The 12,561-nt window shown below is 53.7% G+C and overlaps 1 protein-coding gene across 1 annotated transcript; it reads left to right on the top strand.

Annotated features, from left to right (window-relative positions):
- The first annotated feature begins 1,038 nt into the window (after window positions 1-1,038).
- On the top strand, window positions 1,039-11,780 carry LOC119037215 (serine protease 42-like). Its single transcript, XM_053669286.1, has 7 exons — window positions 1,039-1,370; window positions 1,614-1,739; window positions 6,892-7,007; window positions 7,868-8,024; window positions 8,378-8,640; window positions 9,465-9,625; window positions 10,891-11,780. The coding sequence occupies exons 1-7, from the start codon at window positions 1,039-1,041 to the stop codon at window positions 11,125-11,127; spliced, it is 1,392 nt and encodes a 463-aa protein (XP_053525261.1). The 3' UTR covers window positions 11,128-11,780.
- The last annotated feature ends 781 nt before the right edge of the window (window positions 11,781-12,561 follow it).

The following is a 12,561-nucleotide window of genomic DNA, read 5'->3' as shown; positions in this document are numbered from 1 at the left end:
CAGGGACGATGCTTGTCTCAGAGCCACCACCCAGCTGTGGGGTGAAGGGAGGAGGGTGGGGGCATGCCATTGCGAGCCCAGCCAGGAAGACAGGTGGGTTCTGAGTGGCCAGCGTCACCTTCCTGAGGTCTCCAGTGTGGCTGCAGCTATGGTTCCCGAAGCTGGGACAGGAGGTTCCTGAGGTGAAGGTCCAAAGTGAGGACGGGCCCAATGGGTGGGGGGAGCCCTAGTGCTCAGAGGCGCCTGCTCCAGCCCCAGCTTCCTGCTTTGAGCCTGGATATGCCCGCAATGCCATGTCCCGACCCTGGCTCCTGGCTCTGGTTGTCCCGGGGTCTCTGGGGCCTTTCATGCCCTGGGCAGCACCCTCAGGGTCTATTTCAGGGATCCAGAACCTTGCAGATTCTGGGGTCAGTGATCTCCAGGCCCTCCTGCTCCCCAGCCCTGGCAAGGGTGCTGGCCTCTCACCAAGAGGTCTCCCCAGGCCTTACCACTATCTGGTGACCCGCCTGCTGGCCCCCCAGGCTCGGAGTCCCGCTAATAGGAGAGTGTCCCCTTATGTGTGCCTCCATGTGTGAATCTGTATCCAGGCATGTGTCCGTGTCTTCCTATGTGGTCTGTGTGTATCACTGTTAGCCATGACCCCGGTGTGAAGGGGTCCTTTCTTCCCTTCTAAAGGAGAAGTGCCCAAGGTCCTGAGGAAGGAGGGTATGGGTGTGCGTGTGGGGGGACAGTGACCAGGGAGCTGGGTTTGTGTATAGGGGGAGGGGGAGTGAGCCCCAAACACTGACCCCAGCACCGTGGAACATGTGGGCTGGCTCGGAGCGTTTGCCCACACACGGGGGCACAGGCTCGGGGTTAAGGCAGCCAGGAGCCCAGCCTCGTGCCACCGCCCTGGCCGTCCTCCTCTGCACTCGGCCTTCTTTTCTGTAAAATGAGAAGTATGTGCTGGGGTGTGTGCAACTTGTTACACGCAGTGTTTCCCCCACGGGGACATACACACCCTCACAAGCCACGGCACACGGTGACACGCAGCGACACATGTTGGTGGCCGGCTCCCAGGGCTCAGCCAGCCCTGGGCGATGCGCCAGTGACACACACGCTGCTGCCTCCCCGCTCACACCCACATCCCGGGAGGAGTCGCTGCTCCTGCCGCGCGCCCCCGGCCGGCCCGCGGCGGCGCTTCTGTGCTCCGTTCCCCTCGCCGCTCCGGGAAACCGCAGCGGGGCGGGCCGGGATGAGCTCACGCCGCCGCCCGCCAGGCCGCCCCGGCCTAACTCGCTCCAGATGCCGGGCGGCCCAACAGGCCGGGTCTGCGCCAGGGGATGGCACTCGGTCGCCCCCTGCGGGGCACTGCGCCTGGCCTCGGGGAGGTGGGGCGAGCGGCTCCGGAGGGACAGGGCTGGGGGCTGGGGGCCGCCGGCTGCCCACCCAGGAAGGAGGAACTTAGTCTCCTCCGGCTTTTTCTTAGGCCCCGCCCGCTGCCTTAGTGTGGTGCTGGGTGCGAGTCTCCGTGAAGGCTGCCCTGCCTGCCCCCGCGTGGCTTCCAGGCCACAGTCCGCGACCCCTCCCTGGTCGGCTCAGTTCCACGTGCTGTGTGGCCGTCCCCCACGCAGGTTGCCCTTGCCAGAACGTCTGGGTAACCCCGCCCGGTCTTTCCCGCCATCCCCGGTTCCCCCGGACGTCCTGATCCACAACCAGGTACTGCGGCTCAAGTCTCCCGCCTTCGCGGCCCTGGCCAGGCCCTGCTCACTCTTGTTCCTCTCGGAACAAACACCCTAGTTTCTACTGGGAAAGCAGCAGGGGCCTGACCACCGCCTGTTTTTAATCAGGAGCTGGTATTTCCCCGAAATCGCGGGCCCGTGGCTGACCTCACGGGGATGACGGCTGGCCCTGGGCCAGGGGGCGGAGCCGGCTCCCGAGTGAGCCCCTGCCGCCTGGCCTGGCGGAGAAGTCCGCAGGGAGGAGGGGTCTGGTCTGCAGTCCCAGCTCTGCTGCTGGCTCCTCCAGAAAGCTGTCCATCCGTCCGTCTGCTGTGTTGTGTGCCCTGGGCCCCTTCTCCCCAGCCCTGCCCCTGCCTCGTATGATTCCGGGAAACTTAGCCTCTCACCTCTCATTTCCTTGCCCGCGGGATGGTGCTGCGGTGGGATTAGAGAGGGGGCCAGTGCCGGGGAGCAGACAGACCCCAGGAACGGTGATTTCCAGAAGGCGGGAGGAGGGGGCTTTTGGGGAAGCTGAAGGGCCAGGCAGTGATCAGGCCCTGGGCTTCCTGGGGCAGGGTTCGGGAGGTAGGAGATGCAACAGGCAGGTAGGCAGATGGTGGGCACGTGCGGTGGCTGGAAGATTTTGTTCGTTAGCTCCGAAGCCTGCACTTTCCAGCTGCTGGGGGCCCCTTCTGAAAGTAACAATAACAGTGATGAATACTGATTGAGCACGGCGTGTGCCGGGCAATGCTCTAAGGACTTACAGGTATTAATGCATTCTGTCCTCATTACAGTTCCATCCATTCAGTCATCCATCCATCCATTCCTTCAACAGATATTTACTGAGTGCCTACTATGTGCCAGACATGTTCCAGATGCTGGGAATACAGCAGTGACATGACAGACAAAACCCCTGCCTGCATAAAGTTTACACGTGGAATATGCACACGAGTAGAAGACAGAGTTCGTCAGATTGTGAGAAGTGCCGCAGAGTATGGTAGAGGGGGTGAGAGGGATTGAGAGGGCGGAGTTGTGTGGCGGGACAGTTTTTGAGAGCGTGTCTCGGAGAGCCTCCATGCGGAGGTGACATTTGAGGATAGTTGGCCCACCATCTCTTAGCCGAGAATGATTTTCAGAGAAGGACATTTGCAATCAATTCCATGGTAGGAAACATTAACTTTGATGTTATGCCCCCCGAAATAATTTTATTCTTGTCCTTAGTTGACCTATGTTACCAAGAAAACAAAAACAAAAAGCAGTACTCAGTTCTTTTTTTTAAATATATTTCACGCCCTGACTGGTGTAGCTCAGTGGATTGAGCACGGGCCTGCAAATCAAAGGATCGCAGTTCTCTTCCCAGTCAGGGCACATGCCTGGGTTGCAGGCCAGTTCCCAGCAGGGGACGCACGAGAGGGAACCATACATTGATGTTTCTCTCCCTTTCTCCCCCCTTCCTCTCTAAAGAAAAATTATATTTCACATTTCATCAATAAACAAAATTGTGGACATTTGTTTTCTCTCTTATTATATATAAATACCTGCATAATAGTCTTGATTTTGTCTCTCAGGCAATGAGCTGTGTGGATATTTGGGGGCAGAGGGTCAGCCAGTGAGGTGTATCAAGAAGGCTCATGTGTCTGGGGCCCTGGGAGTCAGGAGGACAGTGATGAGAAAGGGTCACAGGAACCTGGGCACGGGGTATGACATCCTCTGCCAATTCCTAGGTATTTGCAAAAATGTGAGTGGCTATCATTAATAGAATATTTTTTCCTACTACATATTCTAATTTGTTATTGCTAAGGAATAGAAAGCTATTGATTTTGTATATTGATCTTTCCCCAGCCCTCTTAGGTTTTTTTCCTATTGTTTTATTAATTTTTCAATTGGTTCATTTGGATATGTTTTAGAAGGCAATTATATGTTTCACAAATGATGCATTTCAGATCTTCCTGCCCATGTATAACTCAGTTTCTTCCTCCCCTCTTGTCCCTCCCTCTCTCCCTTCTCTCTTTCCCCTTTCCTTCCAACCCCTCATAAAGTTTTTAAAAGAGTCTCAGTGAGAGGTGTCTCTGTTGTGTGATTTTGCTGACCTCCCTGGGTTAGGGGGCAGAAGGCTTGATCCTCCGACTGGGTCTGGATGTGGAGAGCAGGAGGGGCATACACAAAGTCCAAAAGGAGAAGTCAAATGAATGTCTGTGCTGATTGGATGATGCTCTGTGCCCAGGAAGAGAACACTGATGTCAAGCGGCTCTAAATGTAAACAAAAATAGTAGATGGCTGTCCCTTGAGAATGCATAGGTCAGGTGGCTTCAGTGCGTACGTCCACAGTCCCTGTCTCACTCCTCTGTGCTCTGCCATCCTCAGGATCAGTGACTTCAGAGGCTGATTCCCATGGCCTTTCAGGGCGCTCTGCACCAGCCCAGTGAGCCCACTTGTTTTCATTCACTGTCAGGGGATGGGAGCAAAGTCCCTGGTGGAAGGTTCTTGAGAAGAATGAGGAGGCCTCTTCTTAGGTTCCCCAAAACTTTTCCTGAAACTCACTGGCTGGCATCAGGTCACCTGCTATTCGGGACCCAGCAGTTACGACCTTAGATGGCATAATGGTGAATAGCTCTACAGTTGGGCAATGGGGTGGTTTCACCTCTCAGAGACCTGTGGGTACCCAATGGTGATGGGTAGTTACTGGGAAGGGGAATCTTTGTTGGAGCAGCAACCACCTTAAGACAGCTGTCATTTATTTGGCTTCCACATGTAGACACACAGCTATGAATATAGCAGGAACTTTCTGCTGCTATCCAAATGAGATCATACTGTGTACCTCAGTTTTTATTTTGCCTGGTTTACTTAATGGTATGCCTTCCAGAAGTCTGCAGGAAGACTTGGAAGGCTAAAATCACGGTGTCAGCAGCACCCATTCCTTCCAGAGGCCTAGAGAGGAATCTGTTTTCTTGCATTTTCTAGCTTTTGGATGTTACCTGCATTCCTTGGTTTATGGCCCCTCTTTCTCCACATTCAAAGTTAGCACTGTGGCATCTCTCTGACTACAGCCAAGAAAAGTTCTCCACTTGTAAGGATTCGTGTGATTATATTGGCCTCACCCAGATAGTTCAGGATTATATCTCCACTCAAAGTCCTTAAGGTTAATTACATCTGCAAAGTCCCTTTTACCATGTAAGGTAACATATTTACAGGTTTTGAGGATATGGACATGGGGGTACAAATATCTGTTTGAATCCCTGCTTTCAATTCTTTTGGGTACGTACCTAAGGAGTGGGATTTCTGGATCATATGGCAATTCTATGTTTAACTTCTTGAGGAATTGCCGTATTGCTTTCCACAGTGGTTGCACCATTTTAAATTCTCACCAGCAATGCACAGGGTTCCAATTTTCCTCCTCTTGACCAGTATTTGTTACTTTCTATAGTGTTGAGTTTTTGTTTGTTTTTTTTTGCCTACCATAATCGGTGTGAAGTGGTATCTTATTGTGATTTTGATTTTGTATTTCCCTAATGATTAGAAATGTTGGGCATCTTTTTATGTGTTTACTGGCCATTAGTGAATCTTCTTTGGAGAAATGTCTATTCAATTTTTTTGTCCATTAGATTTTCTTTGTTATTGTTGAGTTGTAGGAGTTCTTTATATATTATGGATATGAATCCTTCATCAGATGTAAGACTTGAAAATATTGTTTCCCATTCTGTGGGTTTTCTTTCACTCTCTGGATAATGTCCTTTATAGTACAAAAGTTATTAATTTTGGTGAAGTCCAGTTCATCTATTTTTTCTTTTTTTTTGTACTTTTGGGGTGATATCCAAGAAATCACTGCCAAATCTGATATTCTCCTTTGTTTTTTCCTAAGTTTCGTAGTTTTAGCTTTTACATTGAGGTCTTTGATCCATTTTGAGTTAATTTTTGTATGTTGTTTAAGGTAAGGGCACAACTTTATTCTTTTGCATGTGGGTATCCAGTCTTCCTGGCACACTTTGTTGAAAATACTGTTCTGCCCCCATTGAATGTTCTTGATACCCTTGTTTAAAATTATTTGACCATATATGTGAGGATTTTTTCTGGTTTCTTTATTCTATTCCATTGGTCTATATGTCTGTTATTATGCTAATATCACCATGTTTTGATTACTGTGGATTTGTAGTAAGTTCTGGAATCAGAAAGTATGAGTCCTCTAATTTTATTCTCTTTTTCAACACTATTTTGGCTATTTCAGATCCTCAAGATTACATTAGAATTTTAGAATGGTTTTTCTATTTCTGCAAAAGAAGTCAGTGAGATTTTGGTAGGGATTGCGTTGAATCTACAGATTGCTTTGATAATATTATTTTAACAAGATTAAGCCTTCTAGTCCATGAATATATGGTATTTTTCCATTTACTTAAGTCTTCTTTAATTTACTTAAGCAATGTTTTATAGTTTGTAGTATATGGGTCTTTCACCAACTTATTTAAATTTATTCCTAAGTATTTTATTTTTTTGATGCTACCGTAAATGAGATTTTTATTAATTTCCTATTTGATTGTTCACTGTTAGTGTACAGAAATGCAACAGATATTTGCATATTGACTTTGTATCTTGCAACTTTTTTGAATGTATTATCTGTAATAGGTGTTTTTGTGTGTGTGTAATCTTTAGCATTTTCTATATATAAAATCATGCTATCTGTGAACAGAGATAATTTGACTTCTTCCCTTCCAATTTGGGTGACTTTATTTCTTTTTCTTGTCTAATTGCTCTGGCTAGAACTTTCAGTAAGATGTTGCATAGAAGTGGTGAAAACAGGCATCCTTATTTTGTTCCTGCTTTTAGGGAAAAGCTTTTAGTCTTTCATTTGAGTATGGCATTCACTGTGGGTTTTTCATACATATATGGCCTTTGAGATATTGAGAAAATTTCTATTCCTAGTTCACTGATTTTTTTTTTTATCATGAAAGGGTGTTAAATTGTCAAATGCTTTCTTTCATCAATTGAGATGTGTGTGTAGATGCACACATATGTATACCATATAGATGTATGAGCATCATTATTTTTACTTCCTTGAACACATTGTATTTAAAATAGCTGTATTTGATGCGCTTGTGTAGTCTGTCCAGCACATGGGGCCCCTCAAAGACAGCTCCTGTCTCTGCTTCTTTTGCTGTGTACCAGTCCAGCTTTCCTGTTTCTTTGCATGACTCGCAAGTTTTTCATGGAAAAGCAGACATCTTAGATCGTACCATGTAGCAGGTCGGGACACCGGAAAGCTGGGTGTTCCTCGTCTCATTCCCAGATGGCTTCTCCTTACCAGCGCTGGGCCAGGTACCACACCGGAGAGGACAGGGGCGGCAGGAGGCGCCCGCCTTGGGAGCCTCCCCCCAAACTGGGAGGGCAGTTTCTCCCAGAGGAACCCGAGCCCCTCGGTACCCAGCAGGGCTCTGGCTGGACACAGTCTGGAGCGCGGATCTCAGTGAAACAGAGTGTGACATTTCCCGCTCGGGCAAGGAATCTTGCAATGCCAGGCCCCGCGGTTTCTGCCCCTTGGACAACCCCGCGGCCCCCCTGTTTGCCGCCAGGCCGCGAGGGGGCGCTCCTGGAGGGCCGAGGCTACCGGCGGTGCCATGGCGTCCTTGGGCCTCCTGGTCTGGCTTCTGCTCCTTCAGCCCCTGCTCTGGGAGGCCCGCGTGGGTGGGGAAGGGATGCAGGGCGGGACTGCGCTGCCCTCACCCTCTCCCACGCCCTCGGGGGGCGGCCGCCAGGACCCCTGGGCGAGCCCGTGGAAGCTGCCACCCGCAGGGGCTCGTGGACCCTCCGAGGCCCCCACTTCCCAAGAGGGCGCGGGAGACTTTAAGGTGGTGGAGTTCACCCCAGGTGACTCTTCGTGTTGGGAGTCACCAGGCGAGGGATGAGGCGCGGACTGGGACGCGGGGCTGCTTGGGGGCGGGGCGGGGCGGAACCAGGCTCTGCCCTCGGGGATCCGAGTGACCGCAGCCTTGCTCGTGGAGTCCAAGCGGGACACGGCTTGGCCTTGGGAGGTCAGAGGGACACACGGCCTGGGGACTCTGAAGCACGTCCCTGGAGCCTCAGAGGACGCGGCCTCCGTGGGTGTCTGAGGGAGGGGGCGCCCCGGGAGACAGGCCCTGTTTACTGAGGTCCTTCTGCCCACACTGTCTTCGCCACAGTGTGCGGCCACGTGCTCACGAAGATCGTGGGCGGCCAGGACGTGCAGGAAGGCGAGTGGCCGTGGCAGGTGAGCCTGCGGGTCAGCGGCAGGCACGTGTGCGGGGGCACCCTCATCGCGCAGCAGTGGGTGCTGACGGCCGGCCACTGCATCTTGAGGTGAGGCGCGCAGGCGGAGGCGCTGGGCCTGCCCTCCTCCGACACCCCCACCCAGGTCTGCGGCCCGGGCGAGGCTGTGCGAGGCAAACCGGAAGTGGAAGCCAAACCCAAACCGGAAGCCGAAGAAGCCCACGCCAGGAAGACGGGAGGGCTTCTGCCTTGGTGGCCTTGTGCTAGATTGGTGAACAGAGCAAAGATGTGGGCGAGCGGAGCAGCTCGGAGCGTCATTAGGAGGGGCCTGGGGAGAGGGCGGTGAGGGCGAGGCGAGGGGGCTGCGGCGCGGTGCGGGGCGGGCGGGTGGGAAGGGGGTGTTTCCTGGGGTCTCCGCTAGGGGCCTGCTCTCTCTTCCGCAGGCGACACCATTACAGCGTCAAGATGGGGGACCGGAGTGTCTTCCAGGAAATCACCAGCGTGGTGGTCCCGGTCAAAAGCATCACTGTGCACCCGCGGTACTCCACGATTGGAACCATTCACCATGATCTGGCCCTTCTCCAGCTTCACTACCCTGTGAATTTCACCGTCACCATCCACCCCATTTGCATTCCTGACGCGACTTTCAAAGTGGCAGCCGGGACCAGGTGCTGGGTGACCGGATGGGGCAGGACACAAGAATTCGGTGAGACTGGGTGGCAGCGCGCCAGCTGGGGTCGGGGGAGGCAGCCTTTTCCATGGACTGGGCAAGGAGGCCACAGGGAGGGACAGGATGGCGGAGGACCGCGGGCGGCGTGATTTCCGATCGCCTCTAGCCCAGAAATTGGGCCACTTGGAAAATGTACCTGTCCTGGGGACCAGAGTGGCTCTCAGGAGAAGAGATATCCTAGGGGGAGTTTCCTTCTGCAGATTTGTGGGGAAATGGCGCCTGGCTGCTTTGGGGGTATTTTTAGGTTCCCTGGAGACAGAGCCAGAGGCCATAGCATTCTGTGCGGGGTGGATTTCCACTGGGGGTGTGACACGCTGTCTGTTGGTCACACCTGTAACCTCACTGGAAGTACCCGTCTTGGTGGGCACCTGTTGCCCGGTCTGGGTGGAGCCGGGGAAGCTGCTGGGCCTCCTGTCTCTGGGGCAAGGCTGGATTTAGTGCCTTTGAGCCCCTTCCCCTCCCAGAGTCCAGGATCCCAGTCCCAGGCAAAGTCACTTCACTAGTGCACAGGACACCGGTCTCTATGACCCTTGATACTCAGAGTGGCAGGAGCTTGGTTGTCATTTCTCAACCAGTACGGCCTGTGCCTTTTTCTGTCTTGATCTATCCTTCCTTCTCTTGTCTTGGTTTTGGCTCTTACCTTCTCTTCTCTCCGTGTCAACGTGGGGCCTCAATTTCCTCTGGTGTCAAATGGGGACAGTGCCCACTGGTCCCGCCTTCTGCGGAGTGGAGTCTTAGGCGTTTGGGGGCTTGCTGTCCCCTGTGCAGGCCTACCCACTGCTGCATGTCTTTACTTGTAGGTGGCAAACTGGTTTCATTCACTCTCCAGAAGGTCGACCAATTCATCATCTACTATGAAAAGTGTAATGAGATGATGAAGAAGGCCACTCGAAAGACTAAGGATTTAGTACTGCCAGGGATGATCTGCGGCTACAAAGACGTAGGGAAGGATTCTTGCCAGGTGAGAGCACGGACCCTTTCTTGCCTTGGGATGGAGGCAGTTACCATGAAGCTCGCTCACTCTGTGTGGCAGGGCCTGGGCTGTTTACTCCCTCCTCCTTGCATCTCCTTACGTACGGAGATGCCTAAGGAGATGCGGGGGGAGAACTCCCCTGGTGGCTCCCCGAGCTGCCTCAGTGCCCGGGGGCCCTCCGGAGTCTGGGGAAGACGGGACAGGGAATGCTAATAACGCAGGTTCCCTTCATTGAGTTCCTCCTAGGTGGCACTTCCTGTGCTGGTGTGAGTGTTACCCACAGTACATAGCTCATGCAACCACATCACAGTCCCGCAGCGCAGACATCATCCCTACCTTACAGGTGTGGTGAGGGCTGAGGACAATAGTTCAAGGTCCCCACCCGCTGTGAGAGCCTGCAGGCCCCCGGGGCCCATAGTCTGCCCTGTGCACCAAGCTGCCCTCCTGGGGAGGGGCTGTTTGAGCTGGGTCTCAGAGAATGAGTATTTGGATTTCTGGGAGGAGGGAGGGGAAGAGCATGGACAGTGGCTCAGAGATCCAAAGGGACATGTCGCATTTAGGGAACATTTTACAGGTCTGGAGCAATGAGGTAGCAACTCTGGCCAGAGAAGGGGGTTAGAACCAGAATGTGTGTGGCCTGGAATGCTGTACCAAGTTTCTAGATGCCGTCCAGGCAGGACTGTAGGCTAGGGAAAGATGCTGAGTCCTGAGCAGGGCCCGGGTCAGTGGGGTGGGGGACAGAGGTGTGTTTAGTCATTCTTGGTGACTGCCTGACGGCCTGCCTGTGAGGATGGGGCTGAGGGGGAGGCTGTGTGTTTCTGGCTGAGCTGGTTAGTGGCGGGGCCACTGGAGTAGCTTTGGGGAAAGACAAGGGTGCCGCCTGAGCCGGGGAGCATGGTTATGGGGTGCCTGGGAGTGGAGCTCACACTGTGGAGGCAGCTGGCTCTCTGCGCTAGGACCTCTAGAGAAACGCTGGGCCAGATGAAAGGATCCGGGGGCTCTCATCAGAGGTGACAGAGTGTTTTACAACCACTGCGGTTTGGGAAATAACCAGTCATAATAGCCTTGGAGGATATTAAAGTTTTCCCATTAACTTCTCAATTCTTAGTTCTCACGTGCACAGGACCCGGGCCTGGCAGGAGTCTGGGGAAGGCCTGCCGAGCAGTGCCCCTGCCGCACCGAGCAGTGCGACCAGTATGCTCGGACCTGGGTGCCCTCCCAGTCCTGCAGTTTGTTTGTTTCTCTTTCTCCAGGGAGATTCCGGGGGCCCCCTGGTCTGTGACTATGATGACACGTGGGTCCAGATGGGGATCGTGAGCTGGGGCTTTGGCTGTGGTCGTAGGGAGGTGCCCGGAGTTTACACAGACGTTGCAGTCTATTCTAAGTGGATCGTCGGAGTGGTGAACCAGGTTACCGTTTTGTCCCCAGCGGTGCTCCTTATCATGCCCCTGTGTCTGGGGCTGCCCCTGGGCCTCCTGGTGACCCCGTGATCACCTATCACCGAGGCCCACTCCCCTCCTGTCTCTGAGGCTCCTACGAGCCCTCTCCTCCCACTCCTCAGCGCCCTCCCCTCACTTTCCTGTTGGGACCCACTGACCCTGCACAGAGCCACACAACACAGCAGAGGCGAGACTGGAGTCCTGAAAGCAAGCCTGCCTGGTGCCCAGGCCCCTGCCTCGGCCCCGCCTCCACCCTGCCTGTGCTCTGCCTGCCAGGAGGGAGGGGCGAAGCCATCCCAGCTCCAGGGCCAGCTGACCTGCCAGCTGGAGCAGGTGCTGCAAGGATGGCTCAGAGAACCGTCTACCAAGGAAGAGGCGGCATCCACGGTGGACACCTTAGACCTGACACTTGGTCAAGCCAGTTGGCTTGCTGACTGTCCAGAGAGAGTGAAGGAGGTGTCTGTCACCCTGTCCCTGCTGGGGTGTGGCTTGCACAGGACTCAGGTGTCTGGGGCGGGGGGAAGCTCCCCGCACCCCAGTGCAGATTGATCTGTGAGTGGCCAGCCTCTGCCACGCAAGCCCTCCTGGGTCATCTCTTCTCCTGGAACCCCCTTCCTCAGTGTCCTGGCGGCCACATCCAGGCTCAGCCCGAGTTGTGTTGAGGCACGAAGGAGTGCGGAGATTTCTGATGTCAGTTGAATAAATGTTTGGAGACTGGCTCATGTGTTCTGCATCTCTGCTTGTCTGGGGCGTGGGGCTCCTGAGGAGAACTTAGCTCACATTCATTGTGGGAAGATGTTTATGATGCTCTTTAAGCCCTGCAGTGAGAGGGGAGGGCCTGGCCTACCCTGATGGGTGCTCCACAGGTGGGTCTACAGGTGGGTCCCGCTGGTGCGCTGTGGCTGGCAGCATGTCTGCAGGGAGCTTTGTAGCCGAGTTTGCTGCCATTGCATCTGGGGAGAGGAGTGAGCCTGGGAGCAGGAGGAGTCAGGCAGCGCATCCAGACTGCAGCCCCCGTTTTCTGCCTGTTCCAGCAGCTCCCGTCTAGGTGTGGAGAGCCTTGAATGCCAGAGTGCCTCAACTAAGCTACGCAAAACAGGGTTGAAGCCCAGGGAGAGGATAGGTTGGGGTCACTGCCTCCATGCTGGCTTATTCCCCTCACTCCCCTTTGGCCCCAGAGGAGCTCTTTGTCATGAGGCAGAGCACCTCACTGCCCCCATTTTTTTCCTGTTCCTGCAAGTTTAAGGTGCTTTCTTTGAGGAGGGGATTCTGTGAGTTTTGGGGATGAAAAGAGGATGCATGTGAATATTTAGGTGGATGAAGAAGCGGGCTGGGGTAAAGATTGCTCATTGGCTCCCCTGGCACCTTTCCTCCCACTCTCTGGGCATGTGTTGCCCAGGAGCACGACTACTGTTGCGAGCCCCCCATATATCTAAATGTGACACTAAGTCCTGGCTGATAAAATACAAACAAACGTTGGGTATG

The sequence above is a fragment of the Artibeus jamaicensis genome, unplaced genomic scaffold (assembly GCF_021234435.1).
Source record: "Artibeus jamaicensis isolate MK-2021 breed Jamaican fruit bat unplaced genomic scaffold, CSHL_Jam_final contig_519, whole genome shotgun sequence".
In the NCBI taxonomy this organism is placed as follows: Eukaryota; Metazoa; Chordata; class Mammalia; order Chiroptera; family Phyllostomidae; genus Artibeus; species Artibeus jamaicensis.
Note: the sequence above shows the minus strand (reverse complement) of the source record. Positions and strands in the feature narration are given on the sequence as shown.

Bases quoted from the DNA above. Each gene is read 5' to 3' on its own strand.
- LOC119037215 (XM_053669286.1), top strand. From the start codon at position 1,039: ATGTTGGTGGCCGGCTCCCAGGGCTCAGCCAGCCCTGGGCGATGCGCC. The intron at 1,371-1,613 runs GTGGGGCGAGCG...TCCCCCACGCAG, and splicing joins CTGCGCCTGGCCTCGGGGAG to GTTGCCCTTGCCAGAACGTC. The intron at 9,626-10,890 runs GTGAGAGCACGG...CTCTTTCTCCAG, and splicing joins TAGGGAAGGATTCTTGCCAG to GGAGATTCCGGGGGCCCCCT.